At 41.3% G+C, this 21,902-nt stretch overlaps 2 protein-coding genes across 2 annotated transcripts; both read right to left on the reverse strand.

Moving 5' to 3' along the window:
• Positions 1-286: 286 nt before the first annotated feature.
• Positions 287-7,206, reverse strand: LOC130579434 (histone RNA hairpin-binding protein-like). The gene is made up of 8 exons (XM_057376227.1): positions 7,087-7,206; positions 6,647-6,778; positions 4,363-4,467; positions 3,793-3,852; positions 3,413-3,544; positions 2,695-2,844; positions 1,948-2,029; positions 287-1,235 (listed from the first exon to the last, which is right to left on the reverse strand). The coding sequence occupies exons 1-8, from the start codon at positions 7,128-7,130 to the stop codon at positions 1,119-1,121; spliced, it is 822 nt and encodes a 273-aa protein (XP_057232210.1). The 5' UTR covers positions 7,131-7,206; the 3' UTR covers positions 287-1,118.
• Positions 7,207-13,005: 5,799 nt separating this feature from the next.
• Positions 13,006-21,154, reverse strand: LOC130579428 (uncharacterized). The gene is made up of 10 exons (XM_057376216.1): positions 20,190-21,154; positions 18,798-18,914; positions 17,507-17,611; positions 17,020-17,139; positions 16,088-16,237; positions 15,152-15,286; positions 14,430-14,546; positions 13,922-14,029; positions 13,426-13,539; positions 13,006-13,119 (listed from the first exon to the last, which is right to left on the reverse strand). The coding sequence occupies exons 1-10, from the start codon at positions 21,152-21,154 to the stop codon at positions 13,014-13,016; spliced, it is 2,037 nt and encodes a 678-aa protein (XP_057232199.1). The 3' UTR covers positions 13,006-13,013.
• Between the last annotated feature and the right edge of the window lie 748 nt (positions 21,155-21,902).

Genomic DNA, 21,902 nt, shown 5'->3' on the forward strand with positions numbered 1-21,902 from the left:
AAAGATATCCTGTTAGTAAAGAAGTGTTCACCCAGCTCTTTTAGCAGYTTTTCYTAGAGAACAGAACTTGGCAGCCAGYTGATGGACATCTACTAAACTAAACTGTCTCAAGTTCACTCCAGTGGGCAAGGTTTTAAGGTCTCCCTCAAAGTCAGAGAGTGGTGCTAACACAGATATATCCTGGCTTAGCATCAACAGACACTTGGCTTTCAGTATTTCTCTGCATTTCATTATCCACAGAGCACTGCTAGCAGGAAATGAAGAGTCATATGTAAAAGTAAACGCAGTTCTGTTTATTTTCCAGCAACAGCCCACGCAAAAGCAACAGAAACATGAACTGCTCTCAGCAGAAAATCTGTACAGTTGTTATCATTTACAACAGTTTCACATTTAAAAYCAGCAAATTAAAAGAATCAAGCACTTTCCCATTACACTGTTTTCTTAACTGCATTAATAAATGACTGATGACTATTTTACAAATTTCAAATACAGGCTACTGCGAATAAAAAACCATTATTGCATAGACTTTATCATATGGACCCCCGGTTTCTTGAGGCTATTTAATTTTCAATTGTTTCTGAAAGATCTTTGCAAATAAAGTGGGKTTTTTTTAAGGTAAGGTAGTTAATCTTACAGTCACTGCAGTAGATGGCATTTATTTGTACCAATCAGCCACGTGGTGCATTTCTTCAAGTCAGGTCTTTTAGAAGAGCCAGATGTAAAAGCAAGATAACATAAAAAATATTGCCCTACTTGGCTCTTGATTTCCAGGTGGACAACTGAAATCAAGTTCACAGTGGAGGAGAGAGTGGGGGGAAATCGGTGTGATCATGCTGTACTATTTATAATTACTAGAGGATAGCACTGCCTTTGGCTAGTTTTCCTACTGAAAAGTTTTATAAAAACAATCTGATATACATAAATTAAAAGTTAACAAGAAGTCACACAACTTAATTGCAATTTTACATAAGTCTGGTCTGGAGAATATCTAGACCAACCACAACTTTGAGAACAGTCTTCAACTTTGCTTAAGATTTCTTACTATTAACAGGTTATGGATCATGCTAGCCTCTCAAATTTAAAAGAAACTCTCTCTAAAACAGTTTGCACCAGACTATTTAACTCACAGTATCAAATTCTTTCTGTGGCTCACTCAAACACACTTCCAAGTCAAATTCACCTTCTGCCTGGTAGTCAACRTGTCTAACTTTGGTGGGAGTGCTGGAACCAGTATCCTGGAAGACAAAAGCAATTAGCAATTACTAGTTAGTAGAGGTTATTAGTGCAAGTAATTCAATTAACTTCTGTAATTTATTTAGACCACGCTATATTGAAGAATTACAAACGCTTTAAAGGCCATACAAAAACCCAAGGTTAGTCTTAAGAATAAAGAAATTTATGTGTAGGCTTCTGCTCATTCAACCATATTTGAAGATTTCCTGGAAGTGTTTTAAGGACACATATATGCAAACATTAAAACATTATACAGATTTAATATTCATTAGAAAAACAGAGCCAGTAACAAAAGATCTGCTTAGCTGTACCAAGKGCTTTCTGGATAAAAAAAGAATTTTACTTCCGTGTGACAAGAAAAGTCCACTTAATTTTAACACCAGATATTGAAATCTAAAGTAATACTTCAATTATATGTTACAGTTCATAACTGGTTTGCTTTCAACTGATAAATTTTCTTTTGTAGGCTAGGAAAAAATGGGATATTTTTCATCTGAGATGATAATTTAAGTTCTAATTCTCAAAACCAAAGACTACAGACAGATAACACCTATAGCTGAAAAATGCCTGAATTTRAAGACTGCTCAGCTTTATAAACAATCCCTAAACAAAGTAGAAGGTGGAATTTGTCATGTATTCAGGCTACTCTGAATATAAKTCTAAGCCAAGAACCAATTATCAACAAATATTTATTGAAATGASAGATATGCTTACATTTTCTTGACAGCTTGTTTGAGATTCAGTAGAATTGCTTCCAACAGATTCTGTCTCCATCTCGCCAAGGTCAACAGGACAACTGTAAAATCATTTAGAAGAATACAGCATAAAAAAAATGATATTTTAGTGTTAAGCTACACTTTGTTGCGCAGTTCTGAAAATGATGGCCCAAGGAGAGCAGAGAGACCCACAGAGATCACAGGGACAGGGGGGTGGCCAACTGGGGAGAGCAAACAGAACTGCAGGACAGCCAAAATGGCCAAGGACTGAATCAGTGTCTTGAGACTGATTTTATTTTATAACCACTGTTCTACGATTAGCAAATGAGAAGGGTAAGGGAGGTTCTTGCGCACTGGATTGGTCCAAGCTCCAGATTCAGACCTGTCATTAGTGAGAACTCTCCAGCACTGCTCCTACCAGATAATTTGAAGACTGCTCTCTTTTATAAAGCACTGCAGAACTGGCTCTGCTTTCACCATTAAAAATGTGAGGAATATGTATGTATGCCCAAGGATACTGGGCAAGTCTACTCCCATCAACAAGGTCCAGGAAGCTATTGGATATTTTGATTGAGAAGGAACTAAATAGCACTAAGCTATTTAGTGGACAAATAATTACTGAAAACATTCAGCCCTCACTAGCCTGTCTCAAAAAGAGCTATGCTGGGGGTTGTGTTTATTTTTTTTAAACATGGGACTTTATATAATGATTTCYATAAAAGCATCTTGAATACTCTGTACATACAGGTCTTGCACATCACATCCTTCTTCAGCAGGTGGATCCCAGGAATGCAGTGCAACTTTCCACAGTTTAATTTGCTGGTCCCATGACCTACGGCTGTACTTCTTAAATTTGTTTGGAGTTCTGGGATGAACTCCTGGTATACGATGCCATCTGTTCAGGTATTAGATATGAAAAAATTATCAGTGATTCATTCACACATAYATAACTTAGCTTTAAATGTTAACTGATTTTGCTGTTCATGAGAAAAGGCTAATGTGCAATTCTAGCACTCAAGCAGGTTTGTCAGCTCCATATGAATTTAGCTTTTCTGACTTCAAGTCAAATAAAAWAATAAAAGAAGATGATCATTCATAGGTCTGAAAACCTCATTTCCAACTCAATAGCAACTGTAGCCCACTTTGGTAGCTAACTCACGAGAAAACTGACTGYAAAAAGCAGTTTCATTTCCTCTTGTTGACAAGTACAACCAAAAGAACTTTCATTTCCATTTCTGCAGTGAGGCATTGCTTAAATACTGACTCATGAAAAAAAAAACAACCACATCTCAGTTGATTGTTAGTGTGACTTAACAGTTCAAAAATGTCTTAAAAGTTTAATKTGTAAATGCCTGCWATTTGAATGTGTATTGRATACCAAGTTTARYACTTCARTGTGCTTATGAAGAACAGGTATSACTTGCAGTTGGATATTTAGTYTTCYAGAAAGTCAAGCAGCTTACCTAGGAACTTCTTTAATGTATCTATCATATGCAATCATGTTTTTTCCGTAGTTTATCTGTTTTTGTCTTCTCATCAAAACCACCTCATCTGTCTCAAGTTCTACTGTCACCGTGGACTCCTTTGAATCGGAACTAAAGAAAAAAAAAAATCATAGGTTTGGGACTACTAGAAAACAAGTGATATTCAACCCACTGGTAGAAGACTAGAAATAAACATGTTAAAACTTTTCAAACAAATGCTCAGGGTGTTACTAAACTATGGTGTCGTAACAGTTGGATGAACTATTTTAAACAGCATGTTTTAAGAAGCAACATTGAACATGTGAAAACTCAGACCTGTTTTCAGTATTTTCCCCAGCTAAGCTAGAAATTTACCCTACCTTCCTGAGGAGGACTTCCTTTCTCTTGAAAATTCGTTTATCAGGAGTTTTCTTCTGTATCTGTAAGAATTGAAAATAGTATTAAGAATGTATGTAAACAAAGAGCACATTAAGCACTGTCACAGCTCCCAGTTGAATCAGAAGCAGCAGCACCCCAGACACTACAAAGGGTTTTTCACTATGAAATGGATGTTTCACTTTTCCCTTAAAAAAACAAGAAAAGTACAAGGAGTTTCTTTTCCTGTTTTGCCTAAAAGAACTTTTTAAAGCAATATAGTCTATTAAAGAATAGTATTTTTAAAGAATAGTCATTAGTGAGAGTATTTGAATCTAAGAGGTTCAGGAAAAGTTTATTTCAAAAGGGAGATATTTAGGGATATACATCCAATTTCCAGAGAATATCCCATGACATTCCTGTAGGAATGCTGATCTAAAAGCAGCAGACAAGAGGATAAGGTTGGCCTGATTTTACTACAACAGTGAAGTCAAAAATACAAGTCAAAACAGATTCTACAAGACAACTTATATTTCCCTTCCTTTCCCCACTTAATCCTAAACACTCAGGGGTACCTTGCAATTTCTCTGTTAACACTGGTCCTCATTTCATCTTCTTCCACTGCAGTTCCCCAGTCTGAACATCGGGAAAGGGGTCCAGGGCCTTCTGGTGTTGTAAAGCTAGAAAGAAAAAAAAATTAAGGCTCTGTGTTAAAATTTYGGTTTACTGTATTTATCTCCCCCACTCACAGCTTGATGCCTTTAACAAATTTATTTAAACTATTAAAAACGGTTGTGGAAATCCTGTGTTCTATTAAAATTTCATCATTGTAAAATTAAGCATCAGTTGCAAGTTCCACCTGGAGGTTGTATGGTCTGTGTTGTATTTTCTTAGAATTGATATAAGTACTTCTAGAAACATACCACTGTAGCTTGTTAATCCAGTCTATACTTTCAGTAACTTCCAGCTTGTGTCATTCAGAAAATGGTATGTGAAATACCAGMTTTACTCATTTACTCACTTGTTTTCATTCCTCTAAATGACTTAGCAATTATTCTTTCATGACTGCACACTCATTAGCTGTATAAGAGATACAAGGTAGAACACAGTATTAAGTTGCAAWGCTAATTAATTAAAATTACATTATAGCACCAGGAGTTTCTCCYTGTGAAAATATACCTAGTAGAGAAGGCAAAGGCACAAAAAAGTCCTATTTTATCTGAGAAATGGAAATTTACTATGATTTTGCAAACTAGTTTCACAACTTTACTGCACCACTAGCATCACCAAGTAAGTTCAGAYTCTTGCAGGAGAGTAAGCTCATATYCCTTCCCAGCCATCTACAGCTGTCTGCATTCAGATTATTCAGTACTTCCTCTGCCTGTCCTCCTGATGACAAACTCAATACTGTATCCTACAGAGCACAGCTTTTTCAGTAGATCTGGAAATGCTCTGGAGACTTTCCAGGGTTCTGTGCAAACATGTCAGGGAATTAGATCCATCTGCACAAAAAGCAGCTACAGCTTCCTCCCTGCTTCCAAACTGGTTTGCACAACTTTGAATGTTTTGTTAAATTCAAATGATATATTCTTTTTAAATGAAACCCAGTTACCAGCCTGGCAAAATTAAAAATCCACAGCAAACACTACAGCTCACTCGGCAAAGATCTGTTTAAGCTTCAAGGATTTTTAACTTTTCCTTATACAGRTTTCTGATTTTGYAGMRAATACAGGCCATGYTCAATTATTGTTCTMCTRCRGCAGAGAGCAAACAGGAGAATCCCAGTCAGTCCCAACTCCTTAGCTTTTTCCTCAACCCAGTGATGTATCTTTTCATGCTTGGTGAATCTGCACCTGTGCTGTAATTATAGAGATGACCCAGCCTCCATCCTGAATTTCTTTACTTTTGAGAATTTTAATTTGACATGGCTGGATTAGCATAAACAAAAAGTAGTTTCAACACAGGAAAAGAACAATTTCAGTCATAGCTGAATTGAAACTGAACCCAGGAAACATGCCTGCATAATTCAATACTGGAAGACACACAGAAGTGTAGCTTATTTACACTGAAACTGATGAAACAATCTGAATATTCCACCCTTGTACTGGTATTCAACCATGCTTCCTGAAATTAGTTTAAGCTACTTCGGATAGCATAATCTGAGCCACTGATCAATGTGTTCTCTACTTGCTGTCAGCAAAAGAAAATGGGTACTTACAGRGCACAACCCACCCTATTTTAGATTAGAAACTGTGATTCAATCAACWGGGCTGTGGCCACAACACCCATCCACCAATTAAAGTGACTAAAGAGATTGTGGTATGAACAGCTCAGACTGTAAATGTGATATAAAATATTTAAGTCTAGCTGTGCTGGGAAACACGGAAGGCAGCAAACAGCAACGTGAACATCATGGGGTGACCTCAAAACTGGATCCACACACAAATGTGCTGAAATACAATGTAACTTCTCGAGGTGGCCTGTTTCCCTCAAAAACATAAAACAGATGATTTCTAAGAATTGAGTTTTTATAATTTCTTGTAATTTTAGCACAATGGTTTGTAAACCTGTATTTACAAAYGTAACTGGCCTGTACAGTACTACTTCTTGATAAATGGCAATAAACCAGCATGAAATAGAACAGAAATTATCAAGAATGTATTTCAAGAAGAACGAAAAACGTTGACTCTTAAGAACTGATTCCAATATAAGAGCATTGCACTCKATCCTTTTCCCTCCCGTGACTGGTGAATGACGAAAAAACAGGCAGGGCTTGGAAAASTGAGTAGAACGGTCAGTTCATCACCTCCTGGTGAACAAAAGAGCAAGGGAGCCGCTACCATTGTCCCCAGTGCTCACCTGTCCAGCCGGCTGTCCTCAGGCCTGGGCTCGTTCTCCTCAAACACGGCGGGTTCGGCCTCGCTCTGCCTCCGCAGCCTCCCATCGGCGCCGCGTTTCCGCGCCTGGGCCCAGCGCGGGGGGTGCTGCGGGCTGGGGACGAACACAGCGACACACGAGGTGAGCACCCCGCTGGGCTTTAATGCTTTAACCTGCTTCAGATAGCGCGGTTATTTACTAATTTTAGTCCCACCAACGCAGCGAGGCGACACCACTCGCGGCGGGCCCTCTGAGGGGGCTCTGCACCYCCCCCACCCCCCCACTCCCTCACAGAACTCCGCCCGTGGGACGGCGGGGAACGAAGGCCGGGGGGGACGAGGGTTGGGGAGCGGGGGGAAACGAAGGTCGGGGAGTGGGGGGAAACGAGGGCCACCACCCTCGCCCCAGCCTGGCGGCCCTACCTGCTCTTCGTGCTGCCGTGCGGGCTCCGCTGGCGGAAGGACATGGCGCGGGGTGTGCTCGGAAGGGAGAGCTGGAGGCACAGTCAGGCGCGGAGTGCCAGAGCGGGCGGTGAAGGAGAGCCGGGCAGGTGAGCGGAGCAGAGGCGGGCGGTGAGGCAGAGCCCAGGAGAGCAGTGAGGGAGCGCTGCCGTGTTCCCGCTCAGCCCCTTCGCATCTCCCGCCGGCGCTGAGCGACACCGCCCGCCCCGCCTCTCCGCGGGGCGCCTCCACGGGGACAGGTGCGGAGGGGGGACAAGCGAGAAGGCGCAGCCGCCACCCCGCGCCCTTCCACGCTCCCGCACACGCACACCACCCCCTCGCCAGGGTAATGGTTCAGCCCGCTCCGCCCGGCCCCGCCCCCGGGGCGTGTTGGCGGGAGAATCGAGCGCGGCCGCGAGCCGTTTTGGCGCGCGGGGGCAGCGCGGCCCACGTGAGACAACAGGAAAGAAACCAGCACAAACAAAAGGAAAAATGTCAATTCCCGCGATTTAAATATGAAGGATGGCGGTCAGCGGTCCGGCTCCTCAGTCCATGAAGGGCACAGGGTATTTAAAGGGCCAGTTCAAACCCCACTCCAGATGTTTCCAGATAAATTTCACAATGACAAGGCATTTAATTTCATATTAATGGTAAAGACGGTTGGGTAAGCCACGAGGTGGCTCTGCCTTGGTAAGTGGAGCTTTCTGGGATTTTTAACTGCACGTGAGTACACAATGAGATCCCCTTCATCCTGCTATTGGGCATACACTCACATTTTGTAACAGTAATTTAGAAACAGCCTGGGTAACACATGAAACGGAACACAGCTTTAAACGAAAATACCTTTGCAGCCCTTTGCAGCCTGAAGAATGGTAAGACACTTCAGAGCAATGGTTTTCGTCTGGCCTTACAGGATCACCAAGGTTGAAAAAGCCTTAGAATCACAGGTTTATTAAGGTTGGAAGAGCCCACTAAGATCATAAAATCCAACCATTATTAACCAGGCACTGCTAAGTCCAACACTAAACCATGTCCCCAGGTASTGCATCTGGTAAAASAGATGGCAGAAGTAGCAAGCAAAAAGTTATTTGGTGGGGTTTTTTTAATCAGCTTAAAACACGAAAGCAACTATTGAAGCACAGCAATGGTTTTGGAGAGATTTTCTAAGCAGAGTGACAGGTGCTGTTTGGGTTTAATAGCCTTCCTATGCTTGAAGTTATTTACCTTGCAAATTCCTTTCCTGTTGCCAAGACTTACTGTAATTTGTACAAATTCACGTATCTTCTATGTGGCACCTGCATGAATCCATGTTCCTATAGAGAAGTCTGCTCTGCTGGCACCTCTCCTTTCCCACACACTACTATGGAAAACAGAACTGTGTTCCTCAATCAAGGTCATGCCTGAAGTACAGCAGAGGTTCAAAACATGCACAAATGCCCCTCCCTTCAGCCTGGCTCTGAGATAAACACGCTGTTCCAGTTTACCTGAACACATCCAAACAAGCCAGACAGACGACAGCCACAGCCTGGAAGCCATGCAGTACTTTTAGCGTAACATTGCACAAATTAAATTCAGTTTATCCAGCAGAACTATCTGTTTATCAAAATAAACAGCTCAGGGATTACAGCTGCATCGCATCTTTCTGTCCTTGTCAACAACTAAAGTCCTCCAGAAAAGAGGTTTCACACCATGGTGGGAATTTAAGGGGAGGAGAKATCTTCAGCTGTGACCTCAAAGGAGTTTTACAAATAAAAAACAGTACACACAACCCATGGTATTTCAGAACTGCCAGTGAAGTTTCCACAAGCACAGAATGTATCATCTGTAAGGAGATTCTCTTAATGGAAGCATACAAACAGGAGATACTCATCATTTTTAGGGAAAAACTGAAACCAGTCTGCCTAAGTTCAGGGTATATTTTGTCTTAATTATAAACTGAGCAGAGATTCATGCGGAGATTTAATTAAGTTGGGTAAAATTAAAGGAAAAACTGGGGGTGGAGTGCCAGACTTCYGCTTCGCTTATCTCAGTTGCAAACTGTGTCAGACAGCCTTGCACAGGCAAACAAGTGCACAGACAGGCTGCATTCCAGTTTTCACTGCTGTGTTTAGACTAAYGAGGTTACTAATTAGAACACAAGATGATTCTACATCCAGTGAAAACAGCACTGCATGAAATTACTTCAGCAGACCTCAAATCTCATCTGCTGTTTCATTCCTTCCCTTTTGCTACCATAGTTTGTCCAAGCATACAGAATCTGGATTAGGGAATAAATCTGCCCAAAATTTAACTGCCACACGCAGATTGGTTAGGCTATGTCTAGTCTAAGTATCTTCAACCAAGAAATAYAAAGAACTTTTAAAGACTGCTGAATTACAAATCCTATGGATGTGTCCATAAATCCACTGCAGGCCCTGATCACAGGCAAAAGCTTAAGGGCTCTTAATACACATTAAATATTTAAGATGAGTTTAAGTATTTCATGACAGCCTATTACTCTGACCTAGCAGTTCCATCTTCTCAGCAGGACACCTTTCCATGGCAGAATGGGTGCTGGGCCCTCAGATGCTCCCTTCCACTAAGTTACAATACCCTAAACTCAAACTGAGGGGCTGGACACAACTCAAATTGTAAACTGCCTTCAAGAGTCTAATTTAATCTGTGAAGACTCCTCCTTTCCCCTTTTAGCAAGGGCTAGAAAAGCAAAAGCAATACTCAAACAAAAATGGACTACTGAACCTACATATTCCTTTTATAAGCAAACTGACAACACAACTGCAAAAGCAGACTAACAATGATTTTAAAAGTTTTTAATTCTTCGGCATAAAGGCAAATTGTCAAAAATGTAACACATTCCCTTATTTACAATCATCATAAATCACATTAAAGCATGCACACTGGAACAAGGTACTAAATATTACTTCTTAGAAAAGTGCTGTACAGATGTGTCCCTTGTACACACTCAGTGCTTTGTGGTGTGTGACTGATACACTCTTGTGTTGAGAAAAATGCCTGAGCATGCCTGGAAATAACAKTTTTGGAGTGAGAGTAGTTCCTGGGGAAGCAGCTTACTTCCAAATCAGCAGCACAATGGGCTCTTGGCCCTGGGTACTGCCAGCCCCACAGCAAGGCTGTGGTGAAAARCAAAACCAAACTCCTGCAGAGCCAACTCCCAGCTCTAGCAGACATTGGTATCCCAGTACACGGTACATAAAATGCCATAAGGACTGAAAAGTTCTTGTAACTGGCACACAAATTTAGTCTAAACCACTGTAGCCACAGCTCTCGCTTCAAACTTCTGCACGTAATGCTAGAAGAGTAAAACAAGGGAGAGCCTATCCCAACACCTTCACAACCCTTAGCCTGGACAAGAGCAGCTCCACACCTGCAAAAAATGCTATCCATCCCCAATAGTTGTATGAACAACAGGCACTGAATGCATCTTCTCCTACTCTTTAACAGTAGACAGGCTCTCTGGCTCAGGCTGCAACACATATAGAAGAAAAATTCAGAGACTGAAGCTGTGCTGCTATTCTAACAGTCACTCAGCCCCTTCAAGAAAASGATCTTATTTTGATAAACCATCTACCTTTCCATTCTTTTCTCTTACCTGGCTTAGGCAAATGCCAGCTTAACACATCTCAAAGAACAATAAATAGGCCAAATGGGTGATCACCCAATCCAAAAGCTATGAACAGCTTGTCTTTAATGACTGGAGAAAGGCTGAAATTATCTACATTCTTTTGAAACAGTTCTTCAGGCTGGATATCCAATTCTGGTCCAGTGGAGCAGAGGAGGTTCCTTGGTTTGAGGGATGGCATTCTTYAGTTTGACTCAATACTGGACCAGTTCACTGGAGAAACATCAGCACATTCTGAGGAACAAGATCTCCAGAGGGAATGGCAGGCTCCATCACCTGAAGARGCTTTGCAATATAATGCACATGTCACCTGCCAAGGCAGGCACAGCAAAAAAATGTCCTCACAAAAGCTTTAAGGAACATCCATTGTCATTGCAGCACAGACTTCATTAAATCTGAAGTTTTACACCTGAGACACAGCTTGCAGAAAACAATCTATCCTTATAAAGATCTGGAGAAACCTAAAAAAAAAAAAAAGTAGATAACAGTGTTTTATAAATGTGCTATATCCAGGCATTAACAGCAAAACATTTCCTCTTTTAAGCTGTGGTGTTACAGTAGCAGTAATGGAAGAGCGCACTGCATACGGTGAGCTTATACCACAATGTAAAGGAGAAATCCATATTGTGCATACTAAAGAAGGTGTTAGTGTATTTTGAGAATATAAATTACTGAAAAAATACAGTACTAGATACCCTGCATTCCKAAAGTATTTGTCAAAGAGAAGAGGAAGCATCTGAGCCTATTTTCCCCAAACCCTCACATCATTTTCATGTAAATGTCATTATTAATTCATAAAATASTTTAATCTTAATTCTAATTAACAAATTTCTGCCATACCTTAAATTCCCTATTGASTAAGTTTTTGTCTAGAAAACGACCAAATTCATATTTACTCCTGTTTAAGACAGAAAWTTTCTTTTAGCAAAAGGAAGGTAGTATGGAATTCTACCATGTAACCCACTATCTRTTTTTCAAGCCAGATTAAACTTCCACAAATAAAGTTCCTGTYATTTGAAAGCTAGAGCTCATCGCATGTAAAAGCCAAGGTTAAAGTCAATGTCTCTCTAAATACTGATCTTTCCATCCCAGAAAACCAATGTGTAGCTCMATAAAGAAGCTATTTAATTCACTTTATACATTTTACATCTAACAGACWTTTTTTTTTCAACTAGAATGAGTAATTACAAGCCCACTGAATATATACATTCCTTAATATAACCTTATTTACAACAAAGACCACTGCAAAGCAGTTAAGCATGAACCATCTGCAGAAAGGCTATTAACTGGGATGTAGAGATGCTTCTTTTACCTGAATAATTTCACCTTATGTTGATTGCACATGTGCTGACTGTAAATCTCCTCCTTTTTCAGTGCAGATCCTACATGACAGCACCAGTTTTCCAAGACTTGATCCGCTGATCTCAGACTACATCTTTRTTCTTCAAGTCTTTTTCTGTCACAGGAAAAATTCCTTCTTCAATATTTCTATATACAAAGAGAGACTAGATATTTTCAAATATTGAATTAGCACTTTAGAAAARTGAATACACATTAAATCTTATTCATGCTCAAAGAATTTAAATTAAAAATCAATAAAGTCAAAAGAAAAATTCCGTCAGCATAATACTTTTTAAAGCTCTAGCTGACTTTTCCTCATACTGCTATAATCCAAAATCTAAGTGGTAAAACTAGTTTTTGGCCATATTCTTAATGAGTTTTATAATGCAAAACAGTCAAAGATCACTGTTTAACAGACATTTATATCCTAGTCCATGTTTCAGAGCCTGCATCAAAGGACAATCCAATTAGAAAAGACTACCTGCTCATAAAACCTCTTTGACCCAGATTACCACCCATCCTATTAATGCACCACAGGAATCTACAGTCTGAGAGAACATTTTCCCTAAAATCTGCTGCAAATGCCAAGTTGTGACTTCAACATAAAAATATTACGAGGCAGAAAAAGTGCTACTGAAATTATTAAAAACCCGGGACTTTTCATTTAAGTGATAAAAACACATTTTCTGCCAGACAGGTAAAAATTTCAATTTACTAAGTCTAAAGCATTAGATCTTTTAATTAAGATGATGTATTAAGTGCAAGAGAATGGGACAAAACACTAATAAAATAAGGGAACAAAAGAGAAACTTTTATCTGCCTAAACGGAACAGTTGGATTCTGTGGAATGATACTGTGGATGGTCTACTGAAACAGAACAGGTCATGTAARTAGTCAGCACAAGTCACAGTGCCAGTCACCTTGGTATTTAGATTTTTTTCCTCAGTGTTGTATCTTCAGCATTTGCACTTCCCCATCCTCTGTCAGGGTATTCTGGCTGATGTCCTTCCCACAAACTGCTACAAAGTTTAAGCCTACAAACAAACAAAAAAAAACCCCCTAAAACTAAGTGGCTTTATGATGATAACTTTTAAATACTAAAACCAGCTACAATCCATTTACATTAACACAGACTGTAACACGAGAACATAAGGACAGAATTTTACCAMACAATATATAAATACTGCCCAACACAACTCTAAAAAGAATAGTTAAAAAAAAGTAAAAATCAATGTTTATAATAAAAGCATGTGTTAGGTTACAGCAAGAAAACAACTAAGCTTCTAAGTTAATATTCAAAAATACCCCTCAAACCCCAACTGATGAGCTGCACTTGATACCTTTCCAGCTTGCAGTCTGCATCTCTGCAAGTTTTGCTCTCAGGCAGGCAGAAACTGGATTTCTTCTGTTTTGGATTGTTCCATCCTGAAGAACAACTGGCGGGAACTGGGTCACTGCATAAAAACAAATAACTACCATTGTTGTCAGCTACAAAACAACTTAATCTCTAGGGAGACAGAGAGGAAGCTTCCAGCTCTTAGGCTGAGGAAATGAGAGGCAAACTTCCAATTCTTTCCATAAGGCAAAGAGGGGTTCATCATTTTACAGAGTTACCTGGGATAGAAGATGCAGCAGAAAGCAACAGATGAAGAGACAGACTGGAAAAAAGCCAAGTAAACTCAAAGAACAGAAATAACAACCCAACATACCACATGTTGGAGGAAATATAAGAAGGTAAAAAAAGTAGTATTAACCAGTGAAGAAAAAGATTAAAAAGAAAAGGACACCGTTACAGCATTTAGCAACAAACAGAATCATAATCACTGGGGTGTTTACCTTGTTATTCCTATACTTTGTTGTACTGTCATTACTTCATCTTTTTCACCAAAGGCTTCCCACTCTGAGCACTTTGAAAAAGCATCCTGATGTCCTGAGTCAGTAAGGCTGGAAAGAAAATGAAAAGGTCTGAATCCACATACTTTGGTAACATAGTTCCTCTTAATTTTTCTGAAGGGGGCTAAGCAGAGAGAAGAAACCACACCTGTATAAACATTTTTACAATGATTAGTGTGAAATGTCTACATGGCCAAAACCCTTAGTGCTGCCTAAACTGACACACACAAAACAACCTGTGCTGTGTCTTCTGACACTTTGCACTGGACCATGGTAAATACACTTGCTATCCACAGCACAATTATTCTGACATGATTTCTTTTCCTCATTAAAGTGCACACATATCTAGATAAAATWAAAGCTATCAACAAATGAAGGGAAAAATACCAGTCATATTCCAAAAGTTAGTTCATAATATCAATGAATGCCCATATGGAGAATCATTTCATACCTTTCCAGTGTGTGGTACATCTGCAGATAATGGTTTTTGCCCTCTGAAACCACAGAGGAGTCAGAATTGTTTCTTTTTCTGCGTTTCCATACTGGAGAAGAATCAGGAGAACTGGAACTACAAAAATAAGACACAGATTTTACACACATAACGTTTTTTATCTATGTCTAAATGTTTATCAGAGTTTTGCTAAATAATGGCATGTGGTACTGAGGAAGTCTTCTTCTGAGATATGATTCTTTAGTCACATAGATGAACACAGAGCAAATGGCTCACATTTTGGAAGCAGAAACATTTTGGGCTCCAAACACATCCACCCAGGACAAGATATTTCAGTAAACAGAGAAAGGAATGTCACTTCATTCTCCCAGCTGTTCTGCAGACAGGCACAATAGTACTAAGGATGGGGACTCCTGCTTTTGAAAAAGCACCCCTACTTTCAGGACATTCGAGCAATAGTTACAGAAACCTCAGTAGTCCACTGTATGAACAGGGAAGCTGAAAAATMATYGCATTTCCTTCTATTAAATCATGTAATTTCTGCTGGTAATTTTCCCACATTTAATGCTCTGTACCACTGATGGGTTACATTCAACAGCAAAAGTGCCAAACTGCAAAGCTATTAACTGTCCTTCCACTAAATATTCACCACAAAAAAACTGACAGCACTGACATGTACTGAATTACTTCCCTAGGTTAAGCACAGAAGTTTTCCCTCATACCTCTCAGGTGTGTAGTCAGTCCGCCTGAATTCATCTTCACATTCATTTCTCTTCTTTTTGTCAAACACAAAGGACCCAGAAACATCCTCATCTTTGCACAAACATTCCTGGGAACTACCTGAAAGTTCTGTACTCCTAGAAACAGGAGGGAAAAAAGTTTAAAAAACCACCCATCTGGCTTAGTGCTCCAAGCAGAATGCAGTTAAACTGCAGTAATAATTAACAGTTCATCTCCTGTGACATCCAAATGGTGTAAAACCTGCAACTTCTACCACAGGTCAATTACAACCCAGGTAGAACTATTTACACAGTGCAGTTACAGAGCTAAAAAAATTCCATTCACTCTTTTCCTCCCAATTGACTAGTCCAAATCTAGTAAAGTATGAGGTAGCATCAATTAGCTGAGCTAGCTTTGTTACAGAAATTCAAAGTTCTGAAAAGGTAAAAATATTTCCTCCTTGAACATAGTTCCCACTCTCCTCAAGAGAGCACAGAAGTCTCTTATGTTCTTAAGCATCTCAAACCCTTGAACATATTGTTACACTGCCTAACTAGGAGACGTGATTCCACTGAAATCAGGAAAAGATGGAAAGTTATCAAAGTTAAGGAACAGAAATCACCGAATTTCTGCTCAAGCCTCTCATTTTCTAGGAAAGCAATGTTATGTTGTACCCACCAATGTGAATAGAAAGGGGAAGGGAATGCATTTCAGGCAGACCAAATGCCTTCCTCCCCATAATGCCTGATTGCAGATTAATTTAAACTAAATAACTGGAATATCTTGAAGACTAACAGAATTCAAATGGAAAACAAAATATTCAAGGAGACTCCCATTTCTGAGCCTGATCTTTTTTCTCCCAGTCGGGAATGCCCTAAAGGAAATACAGAGCCCTCCTTAATTCCTTCAGCCCTGACTKAATTCACCCATATACACACACTGGCTGCAGATCCCAGGTTTCTTCAGTAGGAGGATCCCAGGCATGCAGTGCTATCTTCCACAGCCTGATCTGCTGGTCCCAGGATCTACGGCTGTACTTCTTAAACTTGTTGGGAGTTCTAGGATGAACTCCTGGAATTCGCTGATTCCTGTAAAAACACAGTAAGGTATATTATTTCAGAACAAGGGGGCTTTTTCCTTAAAAAAAAATCCTTAGCTCATCAATCAYGCAGGCATCAGTGGTCTGATAAATAAAGTGTTCATATTTTTAAACAATTAACTGAAATGTGTATATTGTAAGACATTATCAAAAATAGAATACAAAAGCAACAACTAASCATAACATGCTGAGTCAGACTGGAGGCTCATCCAGTCCAGCACTCTGACAGCTGCCAAAAGCAGGCCCCTACTGCCCATGGACAAATATGAAACAGAAGCATAACTCWTACTCCTTCAGTAGTATCCTAACCCCAGTTCCTTATACTTTACTTTTCCTGAGTGAAATGCAGCTTCTTTTATTTAGTATTGTACTGACTATGGCTGGGATGGAGTTAACTTCCTTCACAGCAGTCCCTGCAGTGCTGTGTTTTGCATTTATAGCTAAAACAATGCTGATAATACACTGACTCTCAGTCATTGCTGAGCAGTGCTTGCACAGCTTCAAGGCCTTCTCTTTTCCCCACTCAGCCCTGCTCCATCCCACAGACTAAGTTGAGGGTGAGTACTGAGTTGAGACAGAAAACTGCTGGGACAGCTGATTTGAATTATCCAAAGAGATACTGCACACCATATGATGTCATGCTCAGCAATAAAAACCACAGAAGAGTTTGAAATAAACTAAGGCTGTGTGCTGCTCTACACACACACACACACACACACACCAGGAACAAATAAGAGTTCATTTGGAAATCTGCAGCACAGTGCAACTTACCTTGGAACTTCTTTAATGTATCTGTCATATGCAAGGGTATTCTTTCCAAAATTAATCTGCTTTTGTCTCCTTCTCAGGACGACTTCATCAGTTTCCATTTCAGCTGGGTTACCAGAGTAGCTTGAAACAGAATTTGGAAATAAAAATTAGAATTAAGTTGAAAATAACCTTAATAGTTTTACAGAAAATGATATAAACACACGTTCTAGAACTGCCGTGTATTCTTTTTCTGACAGACTAGTGACTGTGCACACATCTCACTAGTTCACAGAAGCGAAAGTTGAAAGTGTGTCAATCAAATCTGAATCTCAAATAATCACACAAGTAGCTTTTGAGATCAAACTTCTCAGTGCTACTGCCTCCATAAGGCTTCCTTCAGCCTGTCTGTGTCTCAAATTTTCATTCATGCATATAAAGTAGTCAGAGATCACCACATGGCTATTGCTAAAAYCAATGCAACAATAACCAGTAATAGTTCAATACCTACTTTGCCGTTTTTTTATTTGATGTCCTCAGTGTTTTGCCTTCTTCAATTCTACCTTCCCAGCTGGGRCAACTGGAAAGAGGCCTAGAATGTTCTGGTGTTGCAGAGCTAGAAAATAATGGGAATTCAATATAAATGTTTGTTGCTTGTAATACATTTAATGAACAGAAACATCAATAGTGGACAAAATCAGCTCCGCAGCTGTAAAACCATGGGCATGTACCTTCTCTATTTCAGCTCAAAGTCACCTTCACACTGTCTGCTTCTGTCAATTTTAATACCTCAACATTTAGCATACTGAAGCAGATTTAGCTTACAGTCTTACTTTCCTAAATGGTTTCACATCAACTGATGAAATTACTGACAATGTCATTTTAACACAGGGCAAAGATTCCACACTGAAAAGGAACATATCCACTCAGCAAAAGAGAAACATAAAACACTGCCACACAGCCACTTAAGTCTCACACTCAGGCCATACTGTCAACATTTTTAAGACCACATCTAAGACACAGAAAACCCTCCTGAATACAAAGCCTTTCCTAAGCTCTTCAAAATATTCATTATTAATGAAGCAATATTAAATGTGTCAAAAATTAAAACAATTTCCATACACTGTAATACTCAGAAATKTATGAATTATATTAAAAAAAAATCAGTAAAATACTTCCTCTTACATTCTGTTCAGTTTTCTACACATATCTCAACACTCCTTTTCACCTTTGCTATCAGACTAWAAGATGCCAGTCTCAACCACTTCCTCTACCTTAGGTCTTTAGAATTAGAAGCCAAGCAAATTATTCCTAGAATTACCTACATATAAGATTCTATCTCATCTCAAATTGTCCTCACTAATRGACTGTAGGAAGAAAAAAAGGTGTGCTCTAAAAACTGCAGTAGAGCTGAATATACTGAGTGCACTGTGAAGTAAAGGGACAAAGATGGTCTGCCCACACTGACACAGAAAGATACATAAAGGCCAAGTATGAAAGTAACAGCACATGGCTTCACTGGGAATTCTACACTAATATTGAAGACCTCAGCAATAAAGGGYTTAACCAACTGCCTCAGTGCATAGCATTTCTCCCTTTCATTTGAAACACTTGCTAATACTATGCCATGTATTTAAATTAGACAAACTGGATGGTTTAGGCATGACACAGGTATCATCTCCTAACTCTCTGCTACTGTATTATAAGAAAAGACAACCTAAAAATGGCCAAGCTTTTCTTGGAGTCCTAAAGAAGAGTGCAGCAAAGTGGAGATTTAAAGAAAATTCACATTTATTGCTTACCTCTCCAGCCAGTGGTGTAAATGGCCACATTGATATTCRTCCAACACCAAAGAATCTGAATCATTCCAGCTTCTAGATTCCTGTTCCTGAGGCCAGCAGTGTGGATGTTGCACAGAACTAGAAAAGAAGAATTTTCAYGTGAAATCAAGTCACTGGTAGTTACTGAACATTGCCTATATAAAACAAATATGGACAATCTGATTTAGCATACAGAWATGTGAATTATATCAACTTATTCAGGCAACACTTAATTAAAAAAGATGTTAGTGCARTTGCTGAGAAAATGTCTTTGACTAATGCAATTAACTAATGTAATTAAGACATCAACAYTTTCAAATAAACCATTAATATTTASATAACCAAAAATAKACTCTATTTGCAAACAAAATGGTGGGGAAAAAAAAAACTTAATTGAGGACAATCACCAGTGATTATGGACCTATGGACATGTGGCAACATACACAGACTGTCCTCTGTCAGAAGTGCATTATCTGACATTTATTTACTGCCCCATCCAGCAGTAAATTCGTGGAAAAGGCAAATGCAGAAACATCACTTCAACGCAAAAAAAAAAACAAAACAAAAAAACCCCAAAAAAACCAAACAAACAACCATGGCTAAGAAGAAGTAGTTCTAATGTTTATGCAGAAACATATTTACAAAGGAAATTCGTGACCAGACACGGCTGTGGAGCCCTCACAAGGAAGCCTGGGACAAGGAGCTGACTGTAGTGCTTGCGACATCCTGGCGGGTCAGCCAGGGATTGCTTAAGGGTTGAGTTCTCTACATTTTTCTCCTGGCTTCTGGCAGCTTTGACATCTTAAATGACAGGTTACTAAACAAAACATAATCACAGCATTTACTAACACCAGATCTGGCTTCTTGGGCTAAGGACCACACCTGGTAATCCACCGCGACCGAGAGACCGAGTATTGCAGACTCTGCACTGTAAATACACATATATCKGTATGTGTAACAGCAAACACACTGYTCTCTGTTTGTGYCAGGTCTCTGMGCTTARCCCARCAAGGAAGAAWGAAGAAAGGATTTTTGCTATTTTATTTCTGAGTTAACCACCCMTGTTTTCTTTCGCTTCCTCCTCCGCCCTGACCGGCTTTGGGAGTTTCCTGGTCCCAGAGAGCTCCAAGTTACCAACACACAGCACAAACAGGTCCCTCCGGAATCACAGACCAGGCAAAAYGACATTTCCAAACCCACTCGGTTTTCGCCAAGGCAATGGATAAAACCCTTCTCTAACCACCTTCAACAAYTATTCCAYTTAACGACTTAAAAAAAAAWTAACAAARCACACCAGCTTAAGTGTTGCACTASAACACAYGCCGTAMGCACAACACTGAAAACGTAARKGGAAATGATAACCKCAAATCATACCTTTTAGAACCATTCCGGCATTTGCTTTGCACTGCCCGCCCACTGCAGCCAAGCTCCGGYGTTCCCAGCCGCGCTGGAGCGTCTCTCCGAGCCCACACGTCCTGCCCGGGCTGCTGGTCCCTCACTCGCCACCGACACGGGAGGTCGAGGGCGCAGAAGGGGCGGGTCGGCGGGGGAGCACGGGCTGCCACGGGCTGCCAGCAGCTGTCTCCGGAGCCGCCCCACAGCAGCCGCCCCGGGGCAGGCAGAGCCGCACCGCCATCGGCCCGCGGCCGCTCCCAGCCCGGCTCGGCTGAGCCCGCACGGCGCGGCCCGCCGGACATGGCTGAGGCGGGCGGCGGCAGCGCCGAACATGGCCCCGGTGCCGGCCCGGCCGCGGCCCCAGCGCAGGCGCAGCCCGTCCTCCCGCGGGGAGCGCAGGCGCGCTCAGGGCGCTGCCGCAGCCGGGAGAGTCCGGGACGGTGCTGTTCGTACGGGAGCGTCCGTCGGTGCTGCAGCCGGGAGAGCCCGGGACGGTGCTGTTCGTGCGGGAGCGCCCGTCGGTGCTGCAGCCGGGACGGTGCTGTTCGTGCGGGAGCGTCCGTCAGTGCCGCAGCCGGGAGAGCCCGGGACGGTTCTGTTCGTACGGGAGCGTCCGTCGGTGCTACAGCCGGGAGAGCCCGGGACGGTGCTGTTCGTACGGGAGCGCCCGTCGGTGCCGCAGCCGGGATGGTGCTGTTCGTACGGGAGCGCCCGTCGGTGCTACAGCCGGGACGGTGCTGTTCGTACGGGAGCGNGGACGGTGCTGTTCGTACGGGAGCGTCCGTCGGTGCCGCAGGAGGAGACAGAAGCGTCCTGCGCTCCTGTGAGGGCCTGGGCGCAGCTTCCCTCACGCTGAGGGCACCGCTGCCCTCACAGCATCTCCCTCCACCTACGCTAACCGGCCCGCTCCGCTCACAAATCCAGGGAAAATCCAGCTCCCACATCAGGGTTTTACCTCACGCAATAGCCAAGGATTCGTTTTGGGACAGGTTAGTTTTCTGGTAGATGTCGTGAGTGGTTGGTGGCCACAACGTACACTCGACAGGAATGCGTCCCACATTTCATACCATTAATGGAATCAGAACAGTTTGGGTTGGAAAGAGCCTTGAAGATAASTTGCTTCAGTATTTATATCTCAACTCTTTAAATAGCTCAAAATCAACAAATATTTCTTAAGAAAATGGTATTCATAACTTCAGTCTTACTGAGGTTGTCCTGACTGGAAGGGTACTTAGCTGCAGGCTAACCAGTTACATAAAATCATGGAATGGTCTGGGTTGGAAGGGACCCTAAAGAGCATTTACTTCCAATGCCTCACCATGGGCAGGGACACCTTCCCCTAGAGCAGGATGCTCAGAGCACCATCCAGCCTGACCTTGAACAGGATCCCTTTCAGTGATGTGACATCCACAGCCTCTCTGGGCACCCTTTTTCAGTGCCTCACGATCCTCACAATAAAGAATTTCTTCCCAGTATCTAAAGTGAACCTACTCTCAATTTAAAGCCATTCCCTCTTGTCCTGTCATGCCATGGCCTTGTCTGAAGTCCCTCTCCAGCTCTCGTGGAGCCCTTTTAGGAACTGGAATTTGTTTCAAGATCTCCCTGGAGCCTTCTCTGCACCAGGCTGAACATCCCCTGCTCTCTCAGCCTGTCTCCACAGTGGTGCTCCAGCCCTCTGAGCATCTTCATGGT

This window comes from Malurus melanocephalus, unplaced genomic scaffold (assembly GCF_030028575.1).
Source record: "Malurus melanocephalus ecotype Western Australia unplaced genomic scaffold, MMel_1.1 scaffold_274, whole genome shotgun sequence".
Classification (NCBI taxonomy): domain Eukaryota; kingdom Metazoa; phylum Chordata; class Aves; order Passeriformes; family Maluridae; genus Malurus; species Malurus melanocephalus.